This window comes from Anthonomus grandis, chromosome 2 (genome assembly GCF_022605725.1).
Source record: "Anthonomus grandis grandis chromosome 2, icAntGran1.3, whole genome shotgun sequence".
NCBI classification, from domain to species: domain Eukaryota; kingdom Metazoa; phylum Arthropoda; class Insecta; order Coleoptera; family Curculionidae; genus Anthonomus; species Anthonomus grandis.
The window spans coordinates 47,586,023-47,601,584 of NC_065547.1; the positions used below are offsets into that span (position 1 = coordinate 47,586,023).

The following is a 15,562-nucleotide window of genomic DNA, read 5'->3' on the forward strand; positions in this document are numbered from 1 at the left end:
TATTAATGTTTTAAGAAAAGTTTTCGTTGCCAATTTCTAATTCCAGAATATTTGGAAGTTTAAGCATTTTCCAGATTTTGTTGAGAATTTTTATGATATTCCAGGCATTTGGATTAAACCTTGTTTTATTCCAAGACTATGGGTCAATTAAAAGACGTGAGGTATTTCAAATAATTTTTCTTTATATTTTAATGTTAAGGATAAGTTTTTGTTTTCAATTTTTAATTTCAAAATTTTCGAATTTTTTTAAAAATAATTTTTGAAAATTTTTTAGATTGTTTTTTGAATTTTTATGATATTCGAGGCATTTGGAATAAAATCTAGCTTTATTCCAGGACCCAAAAACTAAATATTTACTTTGCAAATCCCTTGTAATCTCTCTCTTTGATTATGGAGATGTTGTTTATACTAACTCGATTTGCTTACTGTATACCTTATAGACATAACAGATCACCGTATCTGAAAGACATTAAAATTCTCAATATGTCAAACAGGCGAAAATATCATATGTATTTTTGTATGTTCAAGGTTATCACAGATCAAAAACCACCTTACATTTTTAAAAATTTCATAATCACAATACTAGAAACACACAATTATTTAAAAATCCGGGTCATGGAACGGCAAATTTTCAGAAGTCTTTTCTATATAATGCCAGAATGTTATAGAATAATCTCTCAATAAATACTAAAAATATGTCAAAAAAGAATTTTGCGAAATATATAAAAGTTTCTGCTAGAATCACAATAAAACGCAAAAGTTTTTAAAATGAAAATATACACGTTTGAAAAAAGCTATAACATAATTATACATATACTTAAGAACCTCTCGGTGTTCAGTCCTCCCTTGTCTGTCAGGGTACCACCGAGCCAGTTTCGGACCTTTTGCCCACCATACAACTGAGTTTTTATTTTGTTTTACAATTTTTTTTACCAGATATTTTTTAAGCCTTTCGTTCCGTTAAGTTTCCAACTTTATTAAATGTTAAGTATTAGTTAGTAGTACTAGGGTTGTATCACTCCTGACATACTTAATGCCAGGTGTCAACCGTTTTAAAAATCGCGATGCAATCCTTTTTGTCTAAAGAAAACTACGTGATTCTTCTGCAATTAGCTTTTAGTTAGAATTGTTTTTCTTTTTATAGGCAATTAAAGTATTTTGAATCTGAAGTTTTCAATTGACAGTAATTTTACAGTGCTGTTATAAAAAAAATCGCTTCTTAATTTAGTCCTGCAATTTAATACCCCATGCACAAAATTATATTAAAAATTGGGCTAGTTATAGATCCAAGAAGTTTCAGATGAGGCACTCAATAAAATTTTAAAATACCGAATTTAAGAGTGTAATTATTGGCAATCACTTATATTGATTTGTTTAGGGCACAATTATTCTAAGAACTCTGTGGTTAAAAAAATCAATTTGTACATTATTATACATATGAGTTGCTAAAGTTGTCAATTATCAAATTTCGCTTTCTGAATTAACCAATAAATTGTTACTTTTTTAATGTTACTAATTTTCAATAAAAACACTCTTAAAAAATAAACTTGATATCCCGATAAATATTTGGTCTAGACTTACCATTTGGTGTACTAGTCCTGTCCAAATAATCCGGCAATATCAAAGCCACACAGGATTGTAATATGAGGGCCAGACATTGGGCGACATTGTAATTGGGGGCGCAGCACAGGGCTGGCGTAAGCCCTTCATTGTCTACGGCCAACACGTTCGCTCCCTTTTTGAGGAGTTCCCGTGTCACGTCTACTAATCCGTTTCGGGCTGCAATGTGTAGTGGGCTATACAAAAAAAAAATAGACGTGTATTTATAACGAAAATTACACTCATCCATTTAGCTACACACGTTTGATTACAGCTTGATTATAGCGAAAACAACTCCTGTAGCTAACGAAAACGACCCTCCAGCTATCTTTGATTAGATTTATCTTTAGCTTGTTGACTGACAAAAACCATACAAATTCTTGACGTTTAAAAAAAATATCTTATTTGCCACGCATTTAGTAACCCCTAACAACGCCCTTTATTTGAATATTATGTCAGTTTGACAATCTCATTATTTCAAAGATTTTTTAAAGAAAGTAATATGTCGCGCTTTGGAACAGAATCCACAAAATTTATAATTATACAGGGTGTCTACTATGAAAACCGCCAAACTCTAAGAGGTGATTATACAAGTCATTTGCAACAAAAAACATACAGTCGTATAACATTTTTTCGAAAAGTTGTTAATTCTTCTGATATTTAAAATTTTTTGATTTTATCAAATTTCTTTGTTTTTTTTTCATATAAACAAGAATATCTCCGTTATTGTTACCACCACATAAAATTTAGATATGCCATCTGAAAGAGAATTAAATTTGCTATAAGATGGGTATATTTAAATTTTTGAGTAATTTTTTATACCGGGTGTTATCAGGAGTTAAATGTAACATTTGGGAAATATGCAAAATTAGTAGTATCTTCTTCGTTGTCGTTTTTCTAAAATTTGGTAAATAGGAACATGTTTTTTTTTCAGCAAAAACTAGGTACTGCATTTAATATGCTTTCCAATGATATAGTTACTTTTGTTATAGCTATTTGTTTCCACAGCAATATCATGGGTAAAAGAAAGAAAACCACAAAAATTTTCAAATTTTTCAATCAATCATTTTTAACAAGTTTGGCGGTTTTTATAGTAGACACCTTGTATATATGAGTAATTTTTTTCCTAAATTACACTCGTGTCTAAAGATTTTAAGGTAATTTTGCACTCAAGCGTATATTCTTTGAAAAACAACATTCGGCTATTTTCATATTTTGTAAAATAGCATGACTCTGAAGGAAGAGGATATTTACTTCGCCAAAATATGATAATGAACGCATGTAGTTGTTTTTAGAAAAATACGCTTTCATGCAAAATTATCGAAAAGTTTTAAGCACTCGTGTAATTAACCTCGAAAATTTCAATAGTTTTACGCCATTATTAGGGTAATTTTATTACTCAAAAAATAATAGGTTATAGTGCAGATTACCAACTAATTTCTGAATTGTTTCTCTTTTCTGCCTTATATTGAATGCTTTATATCTTTGTCCTTTTATTAATTTATTATTATTATTATTATTATTGTTAGTGAGTTTAATGATTTTGAGAATAGATTGCTGACTGCTTAAATTATTCATTTAAAGAACTTTAGGAAAGAGCTGGAATCCGAACATGGTAAAGATTTACAGATTTCTTTAATAATATATTTATATACAAAATGATGGTACCTAGGTATTTACGGAGAGCGGAAAATAGAATTTTTTTGAAAATTTGGCATCTTGGGTTTTAGCTTGTGATCTAACGACTGGAAATATTTTTAGCGATGCATATTATAGCAAAAATAGTAGCAACTCTCTTAATTTAAATGGAATATCCTGTATATTCTTTTCTGATCCGCTATCGCTTTATGATTATTTTTGTATAAGGTGTTCCTATACTTATTTTTAGTGATTTTCGAGAAATTAATTATTTTCTTTATTTTTTGACCAAAACATAGCTCCAAATATATTTTTATTACTACGGCACTAGAACGCGTAAAAAATTGACATTATGAGCGTAATTTACGGAAGTATTGTACATTAGTCTTCATTACGAAAATTTGTTTTACATTAAACAGGGTTGGTCAAAATTAGTGATTTTACCGCTAGATACAAAAATAGTGAAAAATGTTTTTTTTTTTAATGGAACACCCTTTATATATTAACATATTCTAAAGGGAAATTGAAATCCCTTTTTAACGAGGTATCATGTTCCTATATCTAAGTGGTTTGGTTTCTGAAAAAAAAACAAGTTTCTGTAAAAATCGGAATATTTTGACATATTTGCCTTAAATAAACAATGCTATGCTATTGACGTTTGACAATTACATTTAGTTTATCAGTAATAGTAATACACGTGGGTGTTACTTTAAAATAGTTACCTAAACATTAATTGAAATGAAAAGAAATAGTTATTCAAATGAAGTTTTGATGAATCTATTTATTATTCATGGACAATGTGACAAAATTGTAGCAAGAACATTCCGAAATTTCAACGAAATGTACCCTAATTTACAAAAAAATTGTGCGAATACAAAATAACTTTATACAATTTGTTTCAAAACTTAAGAATGATTTAATTAGTTATCCTAAGATTATAAGTAATTTACAATAAATTTTCAATTGATTTCTAAGCACTTCAAAATCCTGCGTTGTATAGCATGTGTTGTCGCTACTTGTATTTCAAAAGCATCTTCTTGACCAATGCAATTAGTACACTGGTGGCCAAAAGTAGATTGACAAATTCCATTTTTATGGATATACTTTATCTGAAGCAAAGGAAAAACCGGTTGAGCTTATTAGTGTTCAGGAATGTAAACAACATAGTTTGAAGAAACAAATTCCATAGATTTTTATTGCTTGCACTTTTTGCCCAAAAAGTATAAAAAATTACCGTAGTACGATACCGGTACTAACTAGAATTTGTTTAATTTGAGTTTTTTCTTCAATGTGCATATGGCTATATCTTAAGCCCAAATCACCAAATAAAGCAATATTAAAATCACTTAGTTGCCACATAGAATCAAAGTATCTTTCTCAGTTACTTTTAATGATTTTTTGACTAAGAAGCTCTGAAAAATATCCCTTTTAAACTACTTATGACGTTTATTATTTTTAATTTATAATGTCAGGAAAGGATCTTTATTTTAATCAAATTTTAATTTTTTTTGTGAATAAAACATGAAAACAAAATAAATATTAAAACGACTAAATGTCCATTAAGTATGCCTGGCTAATTTTTTGTAATTTCAATTATCAATCAAAAATTATAATTTAATAAAAGCAGAAACGCCTTTATTAATTTTTACCAATAAATTAATTATTATTAAAACCGCGAAATTAATTTTTAAATATTTTTTTAGCCAAAAAAAACGTCAAAACAAAAGAAGTTAGATATAATATTTTTTTTATCAAATTCCAATAATTTTGTTTAACTGCTAGGTGGCCAAAATTGGATTGACATACAACATATTTATTCAGTCTCTGAGTTTCATGCGTTGGTTTCTGTTGACTTGACTTTCCTTACTATTAGTTTTGGCAAATATTCACAATGCCACTTGGTATAACTTTATCGATCGATATTAAGATGCGAATAATCGACGATTACCGGAAAGGGGTTAAACAGACGGATATTGCTCGAAAATTTTCTGATAATAAAAAATTTTAATCTCCGTGGAAGTGTTGTTCCTCTAAAAAAAACTGGCCAACCAAAGAAGACCACTAGTCGTGTTGACAAATTAATTTTGAAAAAAGCAAAACTTGACCCATTCGCAACTTCAAAAGAAATCAAGCTGCATTTGGAAGAAGAAGGTGTGGGGTCAGTTAGTTATCGTACCATTAGAAGGAGACTTCAATATAGTAATTTAAAAACAAGACGCCCTGCAAAGAAACCACTACTAAGTTTAAAAAACGTACGGGCGCGATTGAGCTTTGCTCGAGAACATAGTCACTGGACAGTCTCCGCATGGAAAAAGGTTATTTTTAGTGATGAATCAAAGTTCAATTTGATTAATTCGGATGGCAAAAGATATGTTAGGCGTCCTGTGAACCAAAGGTATGATCCCAAATATACGGTGTCCACAGTCAAGCATGGAGGTGGTTCCGTGATGGTGTGGGGGTGTTTTTCGGGCTATGGGATGGGTCCACTACACTTGATAGAAGGCACGATGGATCGTTTCATGTATAAAGACATACTGCAGGATTTTATGGTACCTTAATCTGATGAAGTTATGCCACGCATCCAAGGTCGTTAAGCAAAGGTTGACCCAAGAAAAAATTAATGTTATCAAATGGCTGTCACATTTACCGGACCTAAATCCGATCAAGAACATTTGGGATTATATTGATCGTCACATCCGATGTAAAAATTTCAAAAATAAACAAGAACTTTTTGAAGCTTTGAAGGCATGCTGGATATCCATTGACACGTCCTATATTGACAATTTAATTAGGTCCATGCCCAAAAGGTTGCTGGAAGTGAGAAGAAATAAAGGCTATGCAACGCATTATTGAATAAAACCCTTTAAATTTTCTATACTTATTTTTATTTTAGTAAGCTTTGAATTTGTCAATTTAATTTTGGCCACTTGAAAATTGTTTAGTTTTTTAATTTTTTTTTATTAAATAGGGTATTACGAATAAATAGTTTAAATATAATTAAACATTACAAATAGGCTCCGTTGTTTTTTAATCAGGTACTCTCCCACCTAATTTATCATTTCCTAAACCGTGATATAAACAAATTTGAAAAATAAGTAGTTGTCAATCTACTTTTGGCCACCAGTGTAAGTCGTTTACGTAGTTCCTATTTACTTTTTACCGGTGCCTTGTATATCATTTGCTTCAAATTACCCCAAAAGTAAAAATCAAGTGGTGTAAGATCAAGTGATCTCGCAGGCCAATCTCGTGGTCCCAAACGCCTAAACCAGCAAAAAACTAACGTCCAATACTTAGTACAGTAAAAATTTATTTTCAGGTATGTTTTGGTCAAAAAATAAAGAAAATAATTAATTTTTCGAAAACCACCATAAAGTGATAGCGAATTGGAAAATAAAATAATATACAGGGTATTCCATTTAAAATAACAAAGTTGCTACTATTTTTAAATATAAACGGCAACGCTGTAACTAAAAATATTTTTAAACTTTAGATCACCAGCTAAAACCTAGGATGCCAGATTTTCAGAAAATCCAATTTTCCGTTCTCCGTAAACGTCTAAGGTACCATCAACCATCAATCACCCTGTATAAGCATACACAAGTATTAAATTACTCAGATGCTAATTTTGTACTTTTATATAAATTTACGTAACGAACTTGTTGAATTATAAATAAATGAAAAATGAAAATGAAATGAAATACTCACGTTTTCTTATCATTGTTAACTAAATCGACAATCTTGGAATCCGTGGAGCAGTTTTCTAAAATAAGTAAGGCAGTTTGGTGGTGTTTCTTAAGGCACGCCCAGTGTAAGGCAGTGTTGCCATCTTTATCACAGGCCGACAAGTCTATGTTAAAACTTAAAAGTAATTCTGAAAGAGAAAAGGACGCAATAGTAGAATCGTAAATAAAATGAATGAATAATCAATTATTACATAATATAAAAAAGAGACAACCTTAAAGGATAAACCAACCTATAAACTGTTATCCGTCATAATTTTCAAAGTAAATAAAAAAAATTTGAAGTCAAGATTTTTGGCACAAATCTCTTCCAAGAAATCCAAAGTATAACTAAAGGGTTTTCACTGCTTTTTCAAATTTCATAAATTATTTTTAATGTATTATACAGGGTGTCCTACTTGCCATGTGTGACTATTGCTATTTCCGAAACTATAGGAAATACGAGGGCCGTTAAATTAGCAAAAAGTTGCTAATTTTGATGGTTATTCTAAATCCGTTTACAGCCTTGCAAAATGTTTATTAGTTCATGAATTACAGGGTGATTTATAAAAAACGTATCAATTTTTTTTTTTTGAAATATGGAACTCAATTTTTTATAACATATTTTAAAAGCATTTTTTATTCCCTTTAAAATTATGTATCTCAGTCATACTTTTAAAAATATTTATAAACACTAAAATAATGTAAAAGTGGTAATATTAAGAATAATTCAATTTTAGACAAAAAAAAAAGACTCGGTTTTAATAACCGTTAAAGAGTGTACAATTGTCATCAATTTATTTATTAAATAATCATCTCTACTGAATAACATTATCGCTACTAAATGTTAAACATCAATATTAAAAGGAGGTATTTAAAGAATAAATATTACAATAATGATCTGACTAACTTTATAATAAATTTATTTTTAATAAACAAAAATTAACCCAGAACTTATTTAAAATAAAGGCTATTAAATAATCCGTACATAATTATGAAATAAATTGTTATTAATCTAAATGTTCAAAATGACCACCATTATTTTTAAAGCATGTTTGCGCATTGTTTATAATTTTTGTTTTGAATTCTCCTTAACATTTGCAGAATAATTGTATTGCAAAATTTATATTTTATTTTTAAGAAAAACTGCTCTTTGTGATCAAGAATACGGCATAAGACGGATTTTGTAATTTAAAAAAAACTAAATTGAGTCTCATTATTGTAAATATTATAAATCGGTGAAAATTTCAGTAGGTTGGTTCTTTGGGTAAAAATATAAAAAAAGGTTGGAGAATTTTTAATACGTGTGTATAATTTAATATTATCTGTGTATCTTTAATATTATATAGTAATTTACCCACGATGCAACCAGATATAATTGATACATTTCATCACCCACAACGCGAATGAAGTTTTAGCGCGCTTTTATTTCGCGTTGTAAAGCATTCATTTTACCTACGTCGCGTTCTGGGTATTAAGATTTATTCAGAATGCGTTGGAGGTGAATTGTCGGTTCTCGGAGACAGTCTGTGACACGTACGGATAGATGACGGGTGCAAGTATTGTATTTTTATGTTTTGTGATGTGTCTTTGAGAATATTCCAAGATGAAAACTGAGTTTGAACAAAGATTATGGGAATTAATGTCAAAGAAAAAAAACAGGTCGTTGTTATTATCAGACGAACGTTACTTGGAAATTGTAAATGAGACAAAAGTTGCACTTCAAAGGAGACGGGATGGGCTAGAATTATCATTTAAACAATATCGTAGACTAAAACGATATGATCTATTAACAGTTGGCGAAAAAGATAAACTAGTTAACAAAGAACATTTAGGAAATCAATCAGGTTTAATTTTTTATTGTGCAGCAAGTGAAATGTATGATATAATACACACAGTTCATTTACAAATAGGACACAAAAGAGAAAAGGCAATGGAAAATGAAATAAAAAAGAAATACTGCAATGTTACTAGAGAGGTAATTCATATATATATATATATATATATATATATATATATATATATATATATATATATATATATATATATATATTTAGACTTGTGTCAATCGTGTGCTCTGAAGAAAAAGGCAAAAAGTAAAGGATTAGTTGTGAAACCTATGATTATTAGTGAAATGAATTCACGTTGCCAGGTAATGTTAATTAACATTTGTCATTGTTATTTCCATGGTTATGTGTTCTGTTACGTTATATTGTATTTACCTTGATGACATTGTGATTTGCTGTAACTTTATATTATCACAGTACCACTAACTTAATATTTTTCTTTAGGTTGACCTTATCGATATGCAAAGTGAGCCTGATGGAGAATATACATTTATTCTCAATTATCAAGATCACCTAACTAAATTTGTAATACTACGACCACTTAAAACAAAGACAGCAAATGAAGTGGCTGTTTGTGGAAGTTTGTTTGGGGCCCCAAATGTTTTGCATAGTGACAATGGAAGAGAATTCAGCAACCAGGTAAATTTGATTGCATTGTACAAAAGCTTTTCATTATTTGACTAATTTTTTAGGTCATTGAACAATTAGCAGCAAGTTGGTCAGCTATAAAAATCGTTCACGGTAAACCACGACACTCCCAGAGTCAATGCTCCGTTGAAAGAGTAAATCAAGATGTTCGCGATAGCCTTGTAGCCTGGATGTCAGATAATAACTGTCAAAATTGGACAAAAGGTCTTCGGATTATTCAGAGTACAAAAAACGCAGTTTCCATACAGGTATAAAGCGAACACCTTATGAAGCCATGTTTGGAACTCCACAGAGAAATGGAACCTGTGTAGCAAATGAAAATAGGACTGAAGAACAATTTGAAGAGCATCTGAAATTAATAAAAGAATCTTCAGGAAAAGAACAAGTGCATTGAATGTAATGAGTCATTGCATATGGCCTGTGCCACTGATTGGGATTCACCATTATGCAAACTTTGTGGTAATAAACAGGCAACTGATACGGAGAGTCTTGAGGTTGCAAACGGGGGCTTGAACAACAAGCTAATAAAATGCTTAGCCAATCGCAAAGCAAATTTCCCAATGTTTTGATCAACGTACCAGAGGTAGATCGCGGGCGTTTAGCTCCTCGAAACGTATTATCAGTCATTATGGAAAAAACCGATCAAGGATTGTACGTTCTGGGTACCAAAAATGGAAAATTGACACGATTATACAGCAACAATGAGTTTTAATTATCTCCTTCAGTATTTTTATCTTTATCTGAGGTCGCTGCAGATTCTTCTGTCCATGTGCGCCAGGAAGCCATGTTGTCTTCGGGGTCTAAACGAGGTTTTGTTAAATGCAACTATTTGAAAGGTTGTCAAACTAAAGCATGTGCATGTGTAAAATTAAATATAAAATGTAATTTCAAATGCCACAAGAATAATTCTTGTAAGAACAAATAGTGTTTTTCAAATAGTTGTTGCTCTGTGATAGGTGTGTACCTTTTAATAAACGTTTTATATTGTTCATTGTTTTACTTGAAACGTATTCTGCTGGGTATAGCGCAATAGACAGAACGCGACGTGGGTAAAAGAAATGCTCCACAAAGTAAAACCACGGCGGACAAAACCATCATTCGCATTGTGGGTGACGTCATTTACCCAAAACGCGTTCTGGATAATTAGGTCTACTCAGTGCTCGAAAAAAAAGTCCCTGATCGCATCTTGGATAAATTTTTATACCCGTAACGCGTTGTGTGCAAAAAAATCGGGCAGTGGGCGATTTCGGGCGTTGCGAATAACATATACATGTTAAAATAACTTCGTACCTTCATAGACACAGATATCAAGATATAAGTCCAGAATGTGGAACAGAAAGATCGAAGAAATAGAGAGCATATATTTTATCGTATATTACATTGCCCTTTAACCCCAATTTCGGTGAGTACATACCAACTATACTAGATTGACCGTACTGCACGGCAGCAATAAGAGGAGTCCGTCCCTCTTCGTCTATCAGCAACGGGTCGCCGCCGTGTTTCAACAATAATTTGGCACATTCGGTGTGCCCGTGAAGGGCAGCAATATGTAGCGGCGTCCTTTGCTTCTCGTCCCTCAAATGGACGACGTCACTTCCGAAATGATTGATCAGGTGTTCGAGACATTGTTCTGAACCAGAGAAACTACAAATAATGTGTAGTTTAGTTTCAATATTTCATTACTTATTTATTTTATTAGGCATTACGTCTTGTAACTTATTACAGTAATTTAATATTTAATTCGAAATAGGAAATAAATTCTTAAATACATACATAATATAGTTTACTCAAGGTATAAAAGAATTTTAATAGATCCAGCAACTAAGGGGTTATCTATCGACCTGTGAGTTTGTTTCTTCGTTTCAATATCCTGCCTAACTATTTTTTTTAAATGACAAAGAAAGAGACACCCATTCAATGAATCTTAACTTAAACCAGCGTTCTTGTAGGTAAATCTACTACTACCGCATATTCTATTATTTATGGAAATCATCATGTTCAATGTAGCTTTTATGTTCATTACTTCTTTTTGTTATTGGTACAGGTTTTACCTATAACAAAATTGATTATAACCACAATTTATTTATTTCATTCATTATCATAGTTAATAGATATCGTAGTATATTTTCCGATTTAAAAAAAGTTCACACATCTTTGTTGAAAAACTTACTTTAACTCGAAGCCAGTAAGTAATATGCATAATTCCAGTATTATTGGTCTGTCTAAGGTTCAATCGTGACCGAATATGGACAAATTTTAAACACTAACAACACTTAAAACACTAACGCTTTAAAATATATGGTTTTCTCTCTTATATTTACGTTTTTCTTACAGCTGCTAATCGTTCTCAATTTAATGAATTTTATATGCAAAAATTTAACTTATGCTATATCTAATGTTGACAATCTAAATACCTAGGCACTATTATATAGAAACATTGAAAGTGGAATTCTATAAACTAAGAAACATTATTAGGGTAATAATATAGAAATTTTACATCCTTAAGGAAATACTTAATAAAAAGATGTTACTTATTCTACAATATAGAAGGTTCTAGTAGTCTCTAATAAGGTGTGGAATATTTATAATATTATTAATTTGTTTTTTTTATTTTGTACATTTCGCAAGGCTTTAAAAGCACATTTGCAGCATTATATGCAGAGAGCATTATATGCAGTGAACCATTTCTTTGTAATAAGTTTCTTTGTAATATTTATAACTATTTATATTTTGTTTTAGGTATTGTGATCTTTTGTTTTGTTTGTTTTTTCATATTTTTTTAAATTATTTTATTAGCTTTGTCTACAAAATTTGTATTTTTTTATGACAATAAAGCATTATTATTATTATTTGGGAAGGTCTGTATAAAACTTTATTTATCGCCTTTGATCTACGAAACTATACCTTAAAAGTTATCTACAAAAAAGTGACTGTACCTTAAAAGTTACAGCAGAGTACATGCTGAAATTTCTAATGTTTATCGCTTTTTGTTCACTCTTTATGCATTTTTATTCATCACTTCATTCATGTATCAAAAAAGAACTTTTTAACTTTTATATTATATTGCATATTTAACTTAGAATTATGTGCAAATACAAGAGTTCACTTCTCTTTGTGCATACCAAATCCAGTGTTAAATATGTAATCAGGTGATTTATTCGTATAATTTATTTTATACCTTGATATAATGTAAACTTTAGTCTAGTATTTTATTTTTTACATGCACATCGATCAAGAAAACTTAGTTTCAATGTTAATTTTTTATTCACTATAAGGATATTAACAAGTCAGACATTGATTTTATAAAAAAATACGGAAAAAATCGTACACATTTTTTACAGCTTACTCTATTCAAACCAAGACTTTGCATTTAAATATGTGACTTCCTTTCTATGAAAAAAGTCTATAATGATTCAAAGAAAACTGAATGATTGACTTGGATAGTACATATTATACAGCTCAAGCTTACCACTAAAACTATCTTTGAAATATGCTATATATTAGCCTTTACAGAAAATTTGGTATTCAAAATTCTCTAGAAAGGCCCCAACCTAGATAGATTTTATAACAAATGTATAATAATTCAAGCCAAACTGAATGATTGACTTGGATAATATACAGCATAAGCCTGTCGCTAAAAGCATCTTCGAAGTATGCCATGCAATGGCCTTTCCAGATAATTCAGTATTCAAAAACTCTGGAAATGCTCTTTGGAGTTCTCCAATTTACTCTATTCAAATCAATACTTTGCATTTAAATCTGTGACTTTCTTCCTCGATAGATTTTAGTAAAGATTTATAATAATTCAAGGATAACTAAACGCTTCACTAGGATAGTATATATGATAAGCCTATCACTAAAAGCTTTGAAATATGCCATCCATTAACCTTTCCAGATAATTCGTCCTTCAAAATTCTCTGGAAAGGCCCTTTGAAATTCACCAATTTACTCTATTTAAACCAAGACTTTACACTGGAATGTGCGACTTCCTTCCTGTGAAAAAGTCTATAATGATTCAAAGAAAACTGAATGATTGACTTGGATAGTATGTACAGTCATGGTCATATAAATTGCACCGTTTTGTATCTATTCACATCTACTTTAAAAATAATAAACGCTAATTCTTCATAATTTCTTTTTATTCTTTCTTTTATTAAGTTATATAGTTTTATTAAACTACAACTAAAATGTGGGTCAACTTAATAGAACATTTCAATTAAAAGTATATTTAACAAAAAAACAATTAATATTTTGTAGTAAAAAACCTTTATTTTTTATTACAGCCCTTAGTCTGGTTGGCAATAACATCACCAATTTTTCACAATAACTTACTGGAATTTTGAACCATGCTTAATCCGTTCCAAAGTTCATCCAGATTCGACGGATTCAGATCTTTATTTTGATTTTTTACATGTTCCCACAGTTTCTCTATAGGATTTATATCGGGGCTTTGTGGGAGCCGTTCTAAAACATCTACCATATTATCTCTTAACCACTTTTTTTTATTAGCCTCGCAAAGTGTTTGGTTCATTATCCTACATAAATTTCCGTGTGACCGGCATAAACTCCTCAGCATAGGATTCTATTTTGGAGGATGTTTTTGTAAACATATTGGTCTATTATGCCATGTATCTTATGAATGGGCCCCAATGCTCGAAATGACATAGCACCCCACATTTTGATTGATCCTCCAGCGTGCTTAACGGTTTTGATTGGGTAAAATGGATCGAATGGACGGTTTAGGAGATGGTATAGCTCACATGACATTTTCCATCACTTCCTAATTAAAACCAACTTTGATGTATGCCATCCATTAGCATTTCCAGATAATTCGGTAATCAAAATTCTCTGGAAAAACCCTTTGGATATCTCAAACTTACTGCATTCAAGCCAAGACTTTGCATTTAGATGTGTGACTTTCTTCCTCGATAGATTTTAGTAAAAAATTATATAATAATTAAAGGAAACTGAATGAGTACATTGGATAATATATACCATAAGCCTACCACTAAAACTATCGTTGAAATATGGCATTTATTGGTCTTTCCATATAATTCGCTATTTAAAATTCTCCGGAAAGGTCCTTTGGAGTCCTTCAAGTTAAGCCATTTAAACCAATAATTTGTATTTCAATGTGCCTGCTTTCCTTGATAGATTTTAGTAAAAGTTCTTATTGATTCAATAAAAACTAAATGATTCACTTGAATATTACACACCATAAGACTACCATTAAAGCTATCTTTGAAATATGGTATATATTAAACTTTACAGATAATTCGGTGTTCAAAATTCTCTGGAAAGGCCCTTTGCAGTTCTCTAACTTATTCAAACCAAGACTGTGGTCTGTGATAGAGCTTTATATTCTAAGGTTCAATCGTGACCGAATCTGGATAAATTTTAAACACTAACAACGCTTAAAACACTAACGAAAGTGGAATTCTATAAAACTAAAAAACATTTTTAGGGCGTTAATATACAAATTTTACATCCTTGAGGAAATTCTTACAGAAAAAGGTTACTTATTCTGCATTATAGAGTCTCTAATAAAGTGCAGAATATTTATATTAGTTTTTTTTATTTCGTACATTGCGCAAGGCTTTAAAAGCACATTTGCTGGAGAGAGCATTATATGCAGTGAACCATTTTTTTGTAATAAGACTATGTACTAAACTTATATATTGTGACCGCGTACAATTTTTATTTTATTGTACAAAGATTTATAGTATACTAAGTGTTTATATTTTGTTTTTATGTATTGTTTTTCTTGTTTTGTTTGTTTTCTCATATTTTTTTAATTATTTTATTAGCTTTGTCTACAAAATTTGTATTTTTTTTATGACAATAAAGCATTATTATTATTGTTAAGCCCTGTATAAAATTATCAAAACAAATCAATGTCTATAATTTAACAATCAACATCATAATTAAGTTGTGTGAGAGGACAGGTGGTTCTTCGAAATCCAGTGATTCAAACCCCTCCAACAATTATGATTTGGGAAGGTCTGTATTAAACTTTATTTATCGCCTTTGATCTACGAAACTACACCATTTATCAGATATAAATAACATAATATTATACTTCGAATAGTTGTAAAATGTACCTACAAAAAA

At 30.3% G+C, this 15,562-nt stretch overlaps 1 protein-coding gene across 2 annotated transcripts in view; it reads right to left on the minus strand.

Moving 5' to 3' along the window:
- LOC126747158 (serine/threonine-protein phosphatase 6 regulatory ankyrin repeat subunit A-like) overlaps positions 1-15,562 on the minus strand; it is an 80,242-nt gene that overhangs the window by 15,084 nt on the left and 49,596 nt on the right. For both annotated transcript variants that reach the window (XM_050455667.1, XM_050455662.1), the window contains exons 17-19: positions 10,866-11,095; positions 6,943-7,108; positions 1,582-1,796 (exon numbers count right to left, since the gene is read on the minus strand). In XM_050455667.1, coding sequence (XP_050311624.1) covers positions 1,582-1,796; positions 6,943-7,108; positions 10,866-11,095 — 611 coding nt within the window. The remainder of the gene's footprint in view (positions 1-1,581; positions 1,797-6,942; positions 7,109-10,865; positions 11,096-15,562) is intronic.